Consider the following 16,756-nt stretch of genomic DNA (forward strand, 5'->3'; position numbering starts at 1 on the left):
AGTATGATCTGAGACCCTACAGTAGAAGTAAACAAGGTTACCTAGGCCAGGTGCCATGGCTCACGCCTGTAATACCAGCCCAGGCGGGTGGGATTGCCCTGAGGTCAGGAGCCTGAGACCAGCCTGAGCAAGTGTCCCTCTCTAAAAAAAATAACCCAGTGTTGTGGTGGGCGCCTATAGTCCCAAGCTACTTGGGAGGCTGATGCAAGAGAATCGCTTGAGCACAAGAGTTACAGGTTGCTGTGAGCTATGATGCCATGACACTCTACCAAGGGCAACATAGTGAAACTCTGTCTTAAAAAAAAAAAAAAAGTGATCTGACATGTTCAAGATCCGAAAGCAAGTAAGTATCAGAACCCAGACTGGAACACACCATTGTCTTACTCCTACTGAATGTTCTATCTCACACCAGCATTAACTTATATTTATTTTTCCACCTACAAAACCAAGGTAACTAAATGGTGTTCTGTTTAAGATGTTTATGTGCATTGGGTGGGCAGAAAAATGAAGAGTCAGCTTTCTCAGCATGAGACTTGTTCAGTTTCGTTGAGTTCTGTGTTTAGAAGCACTCCACATTTCTATTTTGTACTGCATCTCACAAATCACATAGTCCTGGAGAAAGGATTAGTGATTTAGCAGAAATGGGTTCTTTTATACTCATTTGGGCTAGTTTTCCATAAGCCTTCCTTTTCCCTACTTGGCATACCATTAGAATTATATCAAAGTCCATAATGTAAGTTTTAAAGAACCCATCTGTAAAATATTTAACTTTCAATGTACGTTTCCTCTTAAAATCACTCACACTCAATAAAAATTAGGTTGAAAATGAAAAATCCCCTGACTCAGGAATAAGAATAATCAGTAAACTAAAAAGAAGATATAAATTATAGGTCAAAATCTCAACTCATGCTTGAATGACAGCCTACAGAAGCATACTTACATTTTGATTTCTTACTATAAATGTATTATACATTTATGATAGAAGGTTTAAGAAATAAATGTAAACAAAAAGAAAAAAGTAAAAATTTCCCAAAAAATCCTTAAGAAAAGTTAGCTGCTTTTAATATTTTGGTGTTTATCCTTCTGGGATTTATCCATATGTTTATTTAAGTGTATAATGTGTGGATAGTATTGTTTATTGGATCATGTTTTAAGTGTCATTTTAAAACTTTTAAAATTTAATAGTATAACCTAGGTAAACCATGTACTCTTATAATTATTTTTTCTAAAATACTATTTTAAAATATTTAATATAATTTTTATTATGTAGATGTATAAACAAGATTTTTCTTCTCTTTTTATTATTAAATGTTTATCTTTTCCAATTTTCACTATTATAAACAACACTAATATGAACACTGTTTGTATATTTGGACATTCTTGTAAGTATGATTTCTGGGTCTAAAAGTATACCCATTTTAATAGCTTTTGATTCAGATTTCCAAATTGTTCATTTAGGTTTGCACGAATTTCCAGAACTTTGCATTGGTGCTAAATATTCATATTCCTTTCAAATTTTTGCCAATTGAAGAGACAAAAATGATTCATTCTCCTTGTCTTTCTTTGTTCTTAATGAGGTGGAACAGGTTTTCCCACGTTTATTGTTTTTTTTTTTTTTTTTTGATGAGTGTCTTGCTAATGTCTTTTCATGTTTTACTAGATGGTCATGGGTCTTTTTCCAATTTTTTTGTAAAAGGTCTAAATATGGGCGGTGCCTGTGACTCAGTGAGTAGGGCACGGGCCCCATATGCCGAAGGTGGCGGATTCAAACCCAGCCCCAGCCAAACTGCAATTAAAAAAAAAAAAATAGCCGGGTGTTGTGGCGGGTGCCTGTAGTCCCAGCTGGTCAGGAGGCAAGAGAATCGCGTAAGCCCAAGAGTTAGAGGTTGCTGTGAGCCGTGTGATGTCATGACACTCTACCTGAGACTCTACTCTGTCTCTACAAAAAAAAAAAAAGTCTAAATACATTGGGGCTGTGTTGCACAGTTTCTTTAATTTGTCAAAAGACTTTGCCAAGTCCCTACCAGCATATTTGCAGAGCTTTGTGGGGCTGTTATGTTTTTCCCTATGGAGTTTTAGTTTATGTGATTTAGTTTTCCTTTAAAACTAAATAGGAAATATATGGTTACATTGTAGTTATGTAGTTATGATGAAATATCAATATTACGGAAATGAGAATATCTTGTTATACATATATATACACACACACACATAATGTGGAGCCAAAACACTAGTAATAACAACATTAAAAATAAAATGCTCTATAAGCTCATCGAACATTTCTCTTTCTCATTCAATTCCCCAAATCCTGGCAATGCAGTTTATGTTCTGATGATTTTATCTGCTGTCTCAATGCTCTCCACTGCTAGCATTTCATTAATATTCTGATTGTGAGCGCTGTGAAGACTTCCAGCTTAGAACAGACAATTGTATAATTTCATAAGACAACCTAGTATGATACAGAATATGGAATGCAAGATTTGGACTTTGGATTAAAAAAATTTTTTTTCTTACTCTCTCCAGTGTAATTTCTTCAAATTCATATTCAATTTCTGTCCCATTGACCTGTAAATAAGAAACAAAAAAAAAATAGAAGAATTATTAAATACATGCAGAAGAGACAGCTGCATTTTTTAAAATGCTTGGAGGTTAGATGCTTATCTTCACTGTAAAGAGACAACACTTTCTTGACATTTGTGATTATATATTTTCATTCAAATGGAACATAATCCAAGCTATTCTAAAATATTGAAGTAAGATGCTGCAAAAAATGATCAAAGATTATCATATCCCTTACAATTCTGTGATTTTTCAAAGGAGAAAAAAATACAAAATATACATTATGAGAATACAAAGAATAAATCACCTAGGGCCAATGTTACAATGATGAGGGAAATTATTTTTTAATATCTTTAAAATTTTTATGATGAAACACCAAAGTGTGACCTTAAAATTCATTGATAATGGTAGTACTCCTATGTGCCACTTTTTGCTATAGCAAAATAGTATTCAATTAAGGAATGTCTTTCCTTCCTTCGATGGCTCAAGCTCAGTTAAGTTGTCTCTATTATTCTTTTGTTAGATTTATTGGAAGGCCCTGGACTGTGTAACCATGCCCAATACTTCACTAGTACTAAGAAAAAAGCAAAGTAGGACACATTTTGAAATTTCAAGTGACAAATTGTTTTAGCCATCCAACTAAACTTTGAATTGATTTGTATATACAAAGAGAAATAGATACATTTTAAATACAGCCAGGCACCTTGCATTTCAATAGATGTACATAGAGAGTGTATGAAGAGTTGTTTAAAGTAATCTAACTAACATTCCACTCCCATCGATCACAGAGTCTGTCTCAGCCAAGCGAAACCTCTGAGCAAGAAAATTCTCAAATTGGCTGTTTCCTATTTCTGATACGTGTCTTGGCAACATCATTAGAATTTACGAATCAGCCAGAAAGACTAATTTTTAACATAAAACCACTTTTTTAAAATAGGATTCCAATTTCAGTTTAGTTTTCCATCTTAGAAGAATTTATACATAGCACTGAAGATTGAGAGCTCTGTGGTTCAAGGACCAGATAACTGCATTGCCTAACACATAACCTGACAAGAAAGGCTTCATGAAGGACAAAAGAATGAATGAATGAATGAATGACCTTAGTAATTTATTTAACAGATTTATAAACACAGACATTTGTGCATTCTCATTCAGAATGAATTTGGATGTATCATTTAACTAAGAATTGGGTATTATCAACTAAAGGTGTAATGATAGCAAAAATATATTATAAATATAAAATATATTATAAATATAAATATAAAACATAATTTATATTTTATATTATAATCAGCAAAAATATAGACTGACAATGACCATAGACTTGACGTAAGCATGTTTTGGATTTTCTAAAAAAATCCATGTGAGCTAATTGATGAATCACAATTTACTGTGTTACTACATTATCAAACAGCTCTAAATTAAATTTGATTTTCTGGGCTTCAACAACTTAATGACTCACAGAAAGGAACTGCACGATGTCAGAAAGCTTTACCAGCGTTATGCAGGTTTTTGATCTGCACAAGTAAAAGTAAAAAAGAAAGACAAAGAAAAAGAAAAAAATCCCACCAAACTCTAACTCTCTCTATATGTACATATGTCCATATGATTTTTTAAAATAACTTTCTTTACTTAATAGAAAGAACCAGATAGAAAGGGGAGTCTGAATTAATGTGTATGTCTTTACTCTCAGTAAGGCTCCATGAAGCTTTTCTCTGCTTCACTGCTCCTCTAGAGTGAAGCACTTCCCATTATTAAAATGCTGCCAACTGGGAAGAAACAAACAACTTCAGAGAGAGAAAAACAAGCCTTTGATAACAATATCTAAAGTCACATGGGTGTCCAGCCTTTTGCCTTCCTGCGACACATTGGAAGAAGAGTTGCATTGGACCACACATGAAATACACAAACACTCACAAAAGCTGATTAGCAAAAAAAAAAAAAAATCCATGTATAATTATTTTTGATGATATCTAGATACCACAGATAAGCAAAAATGTCCTTATAAAATCAACATGCAGCCCACTGGCTGCAGATTGGACACCCCTGAAAGGCTCAGAGTAAAAGAAATTCTATTAGGAAGTATTTAAGGGACAAGGATATTTTAGTGGCATATATTGCATAGTTGTGGCCTATCAAAATTTGTGCTTAATATTGTTGCAATCTTAAGCTTTCAACCCAAGAAAATAATGTCATTTTCCTAATTAAATAGTGTCTGGGTTCTCTTCCTAAGAAGGGTTGATACTATACAGGTTGGGATATAACTTTGCTTTTAAAAGAAAGCATCTAATGTCTACAACAGGCTTTAATGAAATGATAGGAGAATGAAGGGTTTTTAGCATAGAAGAAGAAACATTTAAACTTTTAAATGAAGGTTATTTAAAACATAATTACGAGAGCCACTGTAGAAGCTGGGAAAGACATTTTAAAGGCCCTAGTGTCAATAACTAAGAATGTGCCAGGAAGTCTATGTTAACCAATGTGATGAAAATATGTCAAATGGTATATAAAAACAGTGTATGGTGCCCCATGATCTCATTAATGTACACAGCTATGATTTTATTTTTAAAAAATGCTCATTATTACTAATCATCAGAGAAATGAAAATCAAAATTACCCTGAGGTATCACTTAACCCCAGTGAGAATAGCCCACATCACAGTGTCCCAGAGTTGCAGATGTTGGTGCTATATGAAAAGAGGGGAGCACTTCTACACTGTTGGTGGGACTGTAAACTAACATAGGCTCTTTGGAAATAAGTATGGAGAATCCTCAAGGAACTCATATTAGCTCTCCCATTTGACTCCACAATCCCACTAGTAGGCATCTACCTGGAAGAAAAAAAAATCATTTTATCATAAGGACAAGTGCACTAAATTGTTTATCACAGCTCAATTTACAATTGCCATATGTGGAGATAACTCAGGAATAGATTAACAAATTGTGGTATATACATACTATGGAATACTATTCAGCCATAAAAAGATGTTGACGTCACATCTTTTGTATTATTCTGGATAGAGTTGAAACACATTCTTTTTTTTTATTGTTAAATCATACCTGTGTACATTAGAGCAATCGCCTGTACCCATTCTAGGATGCACCATAGATGTGGCCCCACCCATTACCCTTCCTCCACGAAAACTTTCCCCCTCCCTTCCCCTTCCTTGGCCCTTTCCCCAAAGTCTTGTGCTATAGTTGGGTTATAGTCTTCATGTGAAAGCTATAATTTAGCTTCATAGTAGGGCTCAGTACATTGGATAATTTTTCTTCCATTCCTGAGATACTTTGCTAAGAAGAATATGTTCCAGCTCCATCCATGTAAACATGAAAGAGGTAAAATCTCCATCTTTCTTTAAGGCTGCATAGTATTCCATGGTATACATGTACCACAATTTGCTAGTCCATTCATGGGTCGATGGGCACTTGGGCTTCTTCCATGACTTAGCAATTATGAATTGGGCTGCAATAAACATTCTGGTACAGATGTCTTTGTTATATTGTGACTTTTGGTCTTCTGGGCATAAACCTAGTAAAGGGATTGTAGGATCGAATGGCAGGTCTATTTTTAGGTCTCTAAGTGTTCTCTAAACATCCTTCCAGAAGGAACGTATTAATGGGCATTCCCACCAGCAATGTAGAAGTGTGCCCTTTCCTCCACATCCACGCCAACATTTCTCGTTTTGGGATTTTGTTATATGGGCTACTCTTACAGGGGTTAGGTGATATCTCAGAGTAGTTTTGATTTGCATTTCTCTGATGATTAAGGATGATGAGCTTTTTTTCATGTGTTTGTAGATCTGGCGTCGGTCTCCTTTAGAGAAGTTTCTCTTCAAGTCCCTTGCCCACCCTGAGATGGGGTCATGTGTTCTTTTCTTGTTAATACATTTGAGTTCTCTGTGAATTCTGGTTATTAGACCTTTATCGGAGGTATAACCTGCAAATATTTTCTCCCATTCTGAGGGCTGTCTGCTTGATTTACTCACTATGTTCTTGGCTGTGCAGAAGCTTTTCACTTTGATCAGGTCCCAGTAGTGTATTTTTGATACTGCTTCAATTGCCTGGAGAGACCTCCTCATAAAATATTTACGCAGGCCGATTCCTTCAAGAGTTTTTTCCCCTGCACTTTCTTCAAGTATTTTTATAGTTTCATGTCTTAAGTTTAAATCTTTTATCCAGTGAGAGTCTATCTTAGTTAATGGTGAAAGGTGTGGGTCCAGTTTCAATCTTCTACAGGTTGCCAGCCAGTTCACACAGCACCATTTGTTAAATAGGGAATCTTTTCCCCACTGAATGTTTTTAATTGGCTTGTCAAAGATCAAATAATGGTAAGTAGCTGGATCCATCTCTTGGTTCTCTATTCTGTTCCAGACATCTACTTCTCTGCTTTTGTGCCAGTACCATGCTGTTTTGATCACTATGGATTTATAGTACAATCTCAGGTCTGGTAGCGTGATTCCTCCTGCTTTCTTTTTATTGCTCAGTGATGTTTTGGCTATTCGACGTTTTTTCTGATTCCATATAAAACGAAGTATTATTTTTTCAAGATCTTTAAAGTATGACAATGGAGCTTTAATAGGAATTGCATTAAAGTTATATATTGCTTTGGGCAGTATGGACATTTTAACAATGTTGATTCTTCCCAGCCATGAGCATGGTATGTTTTTCCATCTGTTAACGTCTTTGGTTATTTCTTTTCTTAGAGTTTCATAGTTCTCTTTGTAGAGATCTTTCACATCCTTTGTTAGGTATACTCCCAAATATTTCATCGTCTTTGGCACTACTGTGAACGGAATAGAGTCCTTGACTGTTTGTTCGGCTTGGTTATTGTTGGTATATATAAAGGCTACAGATTTATGGGTGTTGATTTTGTAGCCTGAGACATTGCTATATTCCTTGATCACGTCTAAAAGTTTTGTAGTAGAATCCGTAGTGTTTTCCAGATATACGAACATATCATCTGTGAAGAGTGAAAGTTTGATCTCTTCTGACCCTATGTGGATACCCTTGATCGCCTTTTCTTCCCTAATTGCAATGGCTAAAACTTCCATTACAATGTTAAAGAGCAATGGAGACAATGGGCAACCTTGCCTGGTTCCTGATCTAAGTGGAAAGGATTTCAATTTACCTCCATTCAATATGATATTGGCTGTGGGTTTGCTGTAGATGGCCTCTATTAATTTAAGAAATGTCCCTTCTATACCAATTTTCTTAAGTGCTCTGATCATGAAGGGATGCTGGATATTATCAAAAGCTTTTTCTGCATCAATTGAAAGAATCATATGATCTTTATTTTTAAATTTGTTTATGTGTTGAATTATATTTATAGATTTATGTATATTGAACCAGCCTTGAGACCCTGGGATAAATCCGACTTGGTCATGGTGTATAATTTTTTTGATGTGTTGTTGGATTCTGTTTGTTAGGATCTCATTGAGTATTTTAGCATCTATATTCATTAGTGATATTGGTCTATAATTTTCTTTTCTTGTTGGGTCTTTCCCTGGTTTGGGGATCAGGTGATGTTTGCTTTGTAGAATGTGCTGGGTAATATTCCTTCTTTTTCTATATTTTGGAAGAGGTTTAGTAGTATAGGTACTAGTTCTTCTTTAAATGTTTTGTAGAATTCTGACGTAAAGCCATCTGGTCCTGGGCGTTTCTTTTTAGGGAGATTTTGTATAGTTGATGCTATTTCAGACCTTGATATAGGCCTGTTCAACATTTCCACTTCTTTCTGGCTAAGTCTTGGTTGGTGGCGTGCTTCTAGGTATTGGTCGATTTCTTTCAGATTTTTTCATATTTGTGAGAGTAGAGTTTCTTGTAGTATTCATTAAGGATTTTTTGAATTTCTGAGGGGTCTGTTGTTATTTCATCATTGCCATTTCTGATTGATGGAATTAGAGATTTTACTCTTTTTTTCCTGGTTAGGTTGGCCAAAGGTTTATCTATTTTATTGATCTTTTCAAAAAAACCAGCTTTTGGATTTATTGATCTGTTGTATAATTCTTTTGTTTTCAATTTCATTTAATTCTGCTCTGATTTTGGTTATTTCTTTTCTTCTGCTGCGTTTGGGGTTGAAGTGTTCTTCTTTCTCCAGTTGCTTGAGATGTTCCATTAAGTTATTGACTTCCTCTCTTTCTGTTTTCTTGTGGAAGGCTTGCAGTGCTATAAATTTCCCTCTTAGGACTGCCTTTGCAGTATCGCAGAGGTTCTAGTAATTCATGTCTTGATTGTTGTTTTGTTCCAAAAATATGGTAATTTCCTTCTTAATCTCGTCTATAACCCATGTATCCTTCAGCATAAGGTTGTTTAGCTTCCACGTTTTTGTATGGATATGCAGGTTCCTGTTGTTATTGAGTTCAACTTTTATTCCATGATGGTCTAAGAAGATGCAAGGAATAATTTCTATTTTTTTAAATTTGCTGAGGTTATATTTGTGGACTAGCATGTGGTCGATTTTGGAGTATGTTCCGTGGGCTGATGAAAAGAATGTGTATTCAGTTTTTGGGGGATGAAATGTTCTGTGGATGTCTGTTATGTCCAGATGTTGAATGGTTGAGTTTAAATCTAAAATTTCTTTGCTTAGCTTCTTTTTGGAGGATCTATCCAGGACTGCTAAAGGGGTGTTAAAATCTCCAACTACTATGGAAGTGGAGGATATTGAGTTGCTCATGTCTGTTAGAGTTTCTCTTATAAATTGAGGTGTGTTGTGGTTGGGTGCATAGATATTAATAATTGAGATCTCATCATATTGAGTATTACTTTTAACAAATATGAAGTGTCCATCCTTATCCTTAATTATTTTGGTTGGTTTAAAGCCTATTGAGTCTGCAAACAGGATTGCAACGCCTGCTTTTTTCTGCTTTCCATTTGCCTGGAATATAGATGACCATCCCTTCACCTTGAGTCTATATCTGTCTTTTAATGTAAGATGCGATTCTTGGATGCAGAAGATATCTAGCTTGAGTTTTTGTATCCAGTCTGCCAACCTATGCCTCTTTAGAGGACAATTTAAACCATTCACATTAATTGAGAGTATTGATAAGCCTTTCGAGAGACCGGTGGACATTTTTAATTCTTTTGCAACTGTGGAAGTTGGAATTTGATTCAAAATTTTTGGGGTGGGTTTACTTTTGTGGTGGAGAATTATGCTGGTCTTTATGGAGGATAGGTCTAAGAATGTCTTGGAGAGCTGGTTTAGTTGTGGCAAATTTCTTCAACATGTGAATGTCATTGAAGTATTTAATTTCTCCATCATAAATGAAGCTCAGTTTAGCTGGGTACGGGATCCTGGGTTGAAAGTTATTTTGTTTTAGGAGATTAAAAGTCAATGACCAGTCTCTTCTAGCTTGAAAGTTTTCAGCAGCGAGATCTGCAGTTATTCTGATTTTCTTCCCCTTGTAGGTAATGGTTTTCTTTCATCTGGCAGCTTTCAGAATTTTCTCCTTCATATTAACTTTAGTGGAATTGATTATGATGTGTCTGGGGGATGTCTTATTTGGGTTGAGTCATGCTGGAATTCTGAAACTGTCTGCTATCTGAATTTCAGAATCTCTTGGCATGTCTGGAAAGTTCTCCTTCATAATCTCATGGAGAAGAGACTCTGTGCCTTGTGAAGCCACTTCATGACTTTTGGGGATCCCTATAAGACGAATATTGTTTTTTTTTTTTTTCAAATTATCCAAGAGCTCTCTGAGAGTGGTCTGTTTTTGCTCTCCATATCTCTTCTTCGAGGGTTTGGGAGTGTTCAAAAGCTTTGTCTTCAACGTCAGAAATCCTTTCTTCTGCTTGCTCCATTCTGTTACTGAGGGATTATACTGTGTTTCTCAGATCTTTGAGGGATGCAACTTCTTGTCTCAATGTGACAAAATCTTTTGTCATTTGGTCTTTGAATCCATTGAATTCTTGAGACAAATTTTGGAATTCTAATTCGATCTTATTTGCTATCCATATCCTGAATTCAATTTCTGACATCTCAGCTATTTGTTTGTGCATGGGGTCTTGTGCTGTTTCTGCCCCATTGATCCTTGGGGGAGTTGATCTACTCTGATTATTCATATTGCCAGAGTTTTTCTGTTGATTTGGCCTCATGATTGTTTTTCACCATTGCCTCTGGCTGTCCTCAGAGTTGGGGAGGTGTCTCTCCAAGATTAGACCCCAGCAGGATCACTCTATTGTTGCTGGATCTTTGTAGGGAGTGACCCTGTGTAATTCCTCTGGGGCTGCTCTAGCTAGGGAAAAACACATTCTTCATAGTAAAGTATCACAAGAATGAAAAAGCAATTATCCAATGTACTCTATACTAGAAGACAGTAGATAATCTAATGCATGCCCACATAGGAGAAATACTCATTTCAATTCAAGTTGAGGAGGAGAAGAAGGGAGAGAAAGTGGGGTGCTCCCTCTGAATGGGCCTGATGTTGGGGGTGTTTGGCACACCTTTGAGTGTGGAAATAACCACAAGAGGGACTCTACCTAACAAACTCAAATGTTTTGATCTGGTTGTTTATACCCTCACTTTAACCTGAAATAAAAATAAACAAATAAAGTATATGACTTTCAATTCATTAAATTGTCTTCCTGAAAAAGGTCCTCGACCAGAAACACTTCCCATAATATGCAAGCAACCTGATAATGTTTGTGCCCCTGACAGTTTTTGACCTACACAGCTGCATGGTTGACCTTCTTGTTGTTACAGCTCTAGCCCTGACCAGCACAGTCTCCTATTTACTTGATGACCAGAAAAGTGAGAGGAATAGCATTTTGTAGGCATAGAGAATCAATAAAATAGGTGGCATTTTCCACTGTTTAAAAAATGTGTTTTTCTTCTGACATTTGATTTTTTTTAACCTGATGGTTCCATGATGACAGCTGGTAGGTTGCTATGATGGCCAGAAAACCAGATTAATGCCACACCCTCTCCTGCATGGTTTCTGCGGCAATTGAATCAAGAGAGTGACCCACAGCCCACTCAAATTTAAGCCTGGTGAGCAAAGTTCCAACTTCATAAACTTTGAATTCTTTACACATTTTTTTCCTTACAAAAGCTTTTAGTTAATTTTACTGCTTTTTGTCCCCCTATCAGTGCTATAGTAACCACCTGCCTAGGAGATGTTGTAAATTGATTTTGAGATGTATTTTTATCTTGGGAAAAGAGGTTTTCATGAATAACACATGCCAAACATTTATTATATGTTTTAATGTTCTTTTGTTGGAATTTTAAATAATAATTTCTCTGAAATCTTGTACAATTCCTAGTTCATACACACTTACCTCTGAGATTAGCTCTTCTCAGGAGTCCTGACTGTACAGGGTCACACCATCACCAAATGTATACACACTCACTTGCATTTCTCTTAGTTCTGTTTACCAATATTTATCCTGCCCTTCTACTGGAGGATTTCTTATAGCAAATATTTTTATGATGCTTTACTGCTCTTTACACTTTACTGCTCTTTACACTTGAATCTATGTACATCCTCCTACTCCGAAGTGGGAGAACATGGGTTCCAGAATGAAGAAAAGACATAGATTTGAATCCCCTTTTGAACATTTATGATGTGTATGATGTGGTCAACTGTCTTAATTTCTAAACCTCAATTTCTTTCTGTGAAGAATGATACTAACAATATACGTACCTCATCCTCATAAGGTTATTGTAAAGATTATATTAGGTAATTGATATGAAACACTTAATACATCTGAGATAACTGAAGAGATTTTAGCTAAAATTCCACACAATCTTCAGACCATACTTCATAAAATTCTTTTTTTTTTTATTGTTTGGGATTCATTGAGGGTATAAAGAATAGGTTACACTGATTGCAGTGTTAGGTAAAGTCCCTCTTGTAATTATGTCCTGCCATACAGTGTAACACCCACAAACCCCTCCCTCCTCTTTATAAAATTCTTGAAAGAAATAAACAAGATTACACATAGTACTGTCTGGCATACAGTAGGTCTTCAATAGTAAGAGCTATTATTGTTAGTTGTGAATTATAAGTCTATAAGGGCCGTAAGATTTATTTGATCAAATATTCAATGTTTGCTTACTTCCTCAATAATATGTGCAGGCAGATTGGGGACCGAATACCACATTTTTGGCAAGAGAAAATACCCCAAGAAAGAGGGCGAGAAGTCAGCTAAGTGAGGCAGAACAAAGGAAAGGTAAACTAGCTGACCAAGTTTCTTATCTGAGCAAGTTTCAGGCCTTTCCTAGAAGCTTGGCCTACTGAGGATAGAGCTTACTAACACCCCTGCTGGTCTGTGAGCACTCTGAAGGAATAATGGCCCCAGAGGAAGCTGTGTGCAAGGCCGAAGGAGAAACATTAACTAAGCCACCTCCTGCCCAGTTATCAGTCAATGCAAATACCCATTGTGGAGATTTGTATTTGGCTGGGGCAGAGATCAAGGGAATAGCTAGAGCCCTGAAATAGGGGTAGGAGGTCTTATATCCCTTGCCGTAGAGGAAGACCCTCTGTGGTGAGGAAAATTCCTCTCTTCCACTGATTGTTCAGAGGAGACTGATGCCAGTGTGTTTTACTCCACAGTGAACTAGTGGGATTAACACTCCTCCCCCCACTCCCAAAGAATCTCTGTGTATGACCATAGATAGGAGGCTGCACCAACACAAGGCTCAGGTTATGGATTTCTCAAGGCTGCTCAGACCCTTAAGGATAATGATTATAGAAACAATAGGAGCTGATATGCTTTCTCAGAGAAACTGCTGGTGTCTTTTTCCCTCCCTCAGCTTACCCTCTGGACTAATGAACAATAGCCTTCAATAAAAGGTGAGTGGAACTAACACTCCAGGCTACCAGCAGAACCCCACAAATGGACAGTGGTCTCCTGTGTTCCCACTTTTGAAAATTCTGTGTGTCTTTTCTCTTTCTTTCTCATTTCTAACTTTACTTTTCTTCAGTTCGTTGCCACCAGATCCACAGGTCTTAAGGGATCCTGCCCCAGCAATGTGATATATACCTTAATAAGCACACTTGCTTTTTTCCCTACAAAATACACTTAAAACCTTTTCTTAAAATCCAAATACCTTTTTCTAAAATACATCTAAGATGCACTGCCTTGTAGACAGGAATTATCATCTCATTCTCCTAATCTTCTCTCCATTCACTTTTGTGTTTTCTTTTTAATTTTCTCTTGCCCAATTTTGACATTATATTACTCTGCTTTGACACTCACTTCCCTCAGGCTGCTCTCGTGGCATTCCCTACAACCTCACCTTCACTACAGCACAGATTTTATCCTACTTGTTTTTGCAGCTCCATAGCTTCTGGCACCACACCTTATTCATAGAAAGTCACCAGAAAAATCTTTAGAACCAAGTCACCTGTGAACTCCAAAAGTGTAATTCTTATTCAACTTTACAGAACTATGGGGAGCCACTAACAATAGCTGTTCTTTCTTATGAAACAGAGCTTGAATTAATCCCTCTATCTCAGGAAATGTTTTATATATATGTTCATTGGTAATTTACAGTTTAAACACTGAATAAATAAATTAAAACATTAATGTGATAGTTATTAAGTACCTACCATATAGGTAGGCACAAAGATGAATGAAATGTGGTTCCTGCCCACAGAGAATGCAGTCTGGTATAAAGAGGCAAATGAATGGAAACCTGGAACAAAGTGATAGGGCTGCTGTGGTGGATGCCTGTAAAGTGTAGCAGCTTCAGAAGTGATACAAAGGAGGAAACATGCAATTCTACCTGGAGGGAGTCAGAAAAGCCCTCGTGGAGGAGGAGTGATGATCTGAATGTGTTCACGGACAGGTGTTCATCAGAATGGGTATATGACAGATGATCCTACAAAGGCCAAGGTTACAAAATTATCCACATCTTCAGAGTGCTCCACTGATCTTAGTTAGAAGATTCGTAGTCTCAGTTCTGTGCTTTAACATGCTGGGTAGCCTTGGTCATATTGTGATACTTCAATTTTCTCCTTCATGTAGATAATCTCGGAGGTCCCTCCCAGCTCTGGCCTTCTAGCATCAAGCTTTCTCTCATTGTCTACTGTACCTGACCAATCTTTATAATGATTTTTCTATTTTCTCCTTTAAAAATTTTCATTGGCAACCCATAATCTTCCCAGCTGGTTATCTCTCTAATCTCTGAGTATCTCTGCCACATCCTTCCTACTCAATCTACAAGATTACCCAGCAGGGAAGAAACTAAAGGGCAGATCACTCCCTCTCCTTCGCTCCACCCACGGTCATCACCATCAACAGCTTTCCCCTTGCTATTCCTCCAAGATCTCAGACTTCAGGGGGAAATAACAGGCAGCTGTTTCTGTATTAAAAGGAAGACTAAAGGTAAGTAGAGTTTCTCCCCCTCAGTCCCAAAGAAAGAACTGAAGGAGGCCAAGGCTCATTATCCATATCTTTTGAAAATCACATTTAACTTTAAATGTCTCTGCTGAATACATGAAAAAGTTGAGTAATGAAAACGTGAAAGTCAATCCACTGGCATGGAAGTAGATGAAACCTGGAGGTTTTCATGTATACCACCAACTCTTCAGCACCTTCCTTAACTAATATTCTTTCTCCTAAACTATCTTGACTGCCTAAAAACATGCCCTTTCTTCAAGTTGAGGCAGAGAAATGAAAAGCTTAGAAAATAGAGGCCTGGCTTCCACACAGTTCTGTTACTTATAAGCTGTTACTAGAATTCATTCTTCTTGTGCATTACATATATTTGTGATAGTGTTAATATCACTTATTTAAACAGTAGTCAGCAAAAGGTTTTCTGTTTAAGCTTTATAGAACACTCATTGTAAGGTATGTATCTGGCTATTTTAGGAATACTATGCAGTTAAAATTAGAGTGTTTTAGAAATATGCAGTATTATAAAAACCCAATCATAGTTCATATTTCTTACTTTCAGTAAACACAAACTATAAAAACAATTATCGATATTCTTAGTTAAGATTTTAATTTTGGTAAAAGTGCTATTACCATTATTCACTGTACTGTTTTCTACCAGTAAACTAAGATTTCAAGTTAAAACTTCTAATCTTAAACAAATTTCCGAGTTCAGTGAACTGCTAAATCATAGCTTCCCCCAAATAAAGAAAACATTATTGAGTATACTACCCCGTTTCCCCGAAAATAAGACAGTGTCTTATTTTAAGGTGTGCTCCCAAAGATGCGCTAGGTCTTATTTTCAGGGGACGTCTTATCTTTCCTGTAAGTAGGTCTTATTTTTGGAGGATGTCTTATTTTCGGGGAAACAGGGTATAACCTGTTCCATTCTTGGATGATTTTCTTTTGTTTCTTTTTATTTTCTCTGACTTTTTTTATTAAGCCTTTATAACACAAAATTTTGGATCTAAAAAAGAGATCAAGACTCAAAGCACTTTCTCCCTATAAAATTGTAATAAATTTTTCTCAGAATTTCTGCCCAGAGAAATTAAGGAAAATGGCTTAAGGTTCTTACATGTATAAAAAGAAAATTATTTCCTATATACAAAGTTGTCTTGATTAAAGGTTTCTGTAATGAAGGGAAATATAGTCACTTATTATGATCCGAATTGAATTTGCCTCTGATTTGAAAGTAGCATATTTCATTCCAGTTTTGCTCCCTTCCTTTGCACCATGTGCAGAATGAAGAATAACAGGTGGTTTTAATGCATTCACTTGGCTCCAGCCTGATGCAGGCTGTTGTATTCTTTGGGCTTAAATATATCATGAGTTTGAATATGTTCTCTGAGAGCATAAATGGTGTTAAAAACACAATTGATCAATGGTTGTAAGGCATCATGATATACAAGCTTTTTTTTTTTTGTCCCATCAAGTCCCTTCCCTCCACTTACCTCCCCCATATGCAAATCACTTGGTCATTTGCAAGCAAGTGTCTAATAGAATCAAGTACTCAAACCATATGGCCAAAAGATTTAGGGAAACAAGAACCACGTGAGTGCTGAACCATAACATGAGACTTTACAAAATGATGAAGTAAACAGATAGTTGAGAATACTTTCTCAAAAAAAAAAAAAAAATTATTTGTCTTCAAGCGTCCTACTCACCATTGTCACTTTCCAAAGGGGTTTAATGCCTAATTTCTCTCCAATTATTTTACTTCAAATTTTGCAAACAATAACCCGTCTCCCTTTTCATCAGAATATAGGTCACCCTTTCAGCAGCTTTCAAGATCAATTCATCAATCAACAAATATTTATTGAATG

General features: G+C 36.2%; 1 protein-coding gene across 20 annotated transcripts in view; it reads right to left on the bottom strand.

The window, feature by feature from the left end:
• DLG2 (discs large MAGUK scaffold protein 2) overlaps positions 1-16,756 on the bottom strand; it is a 2,435,891-nt gene that overhangs the window by 894,444 nt on the left and 1,524,691 nt on the right. For all 20 annotated transcript variants that reach the window (XM_053560224.1, XM_053560234.1, XM_053560232.1 and 17 more), the window contains one exon: positions 2,515-2,565. In XM_053560224.1, coding sequence (XP_053416199.1) covers positions 2,515-2,565 — 51 coding nt within the window. The remainder of the gene's footprint in view (positions 1-2,514; positions 2,566-16,756) is intronic.

Source organism: Nycticebus coucang, chromosome 14, assembly GCF_027406575.1.
Source record: "Nycticebus coucang isolate mNycCou1 chromosome 14, mNycCou1.pri, whole genome shotgun sequence".
NCBI lineage: Eukaryota > Metazoa > Chordata > Mammalia > Primates > Lorisidae > Nycticebus > Nycticebus coucang.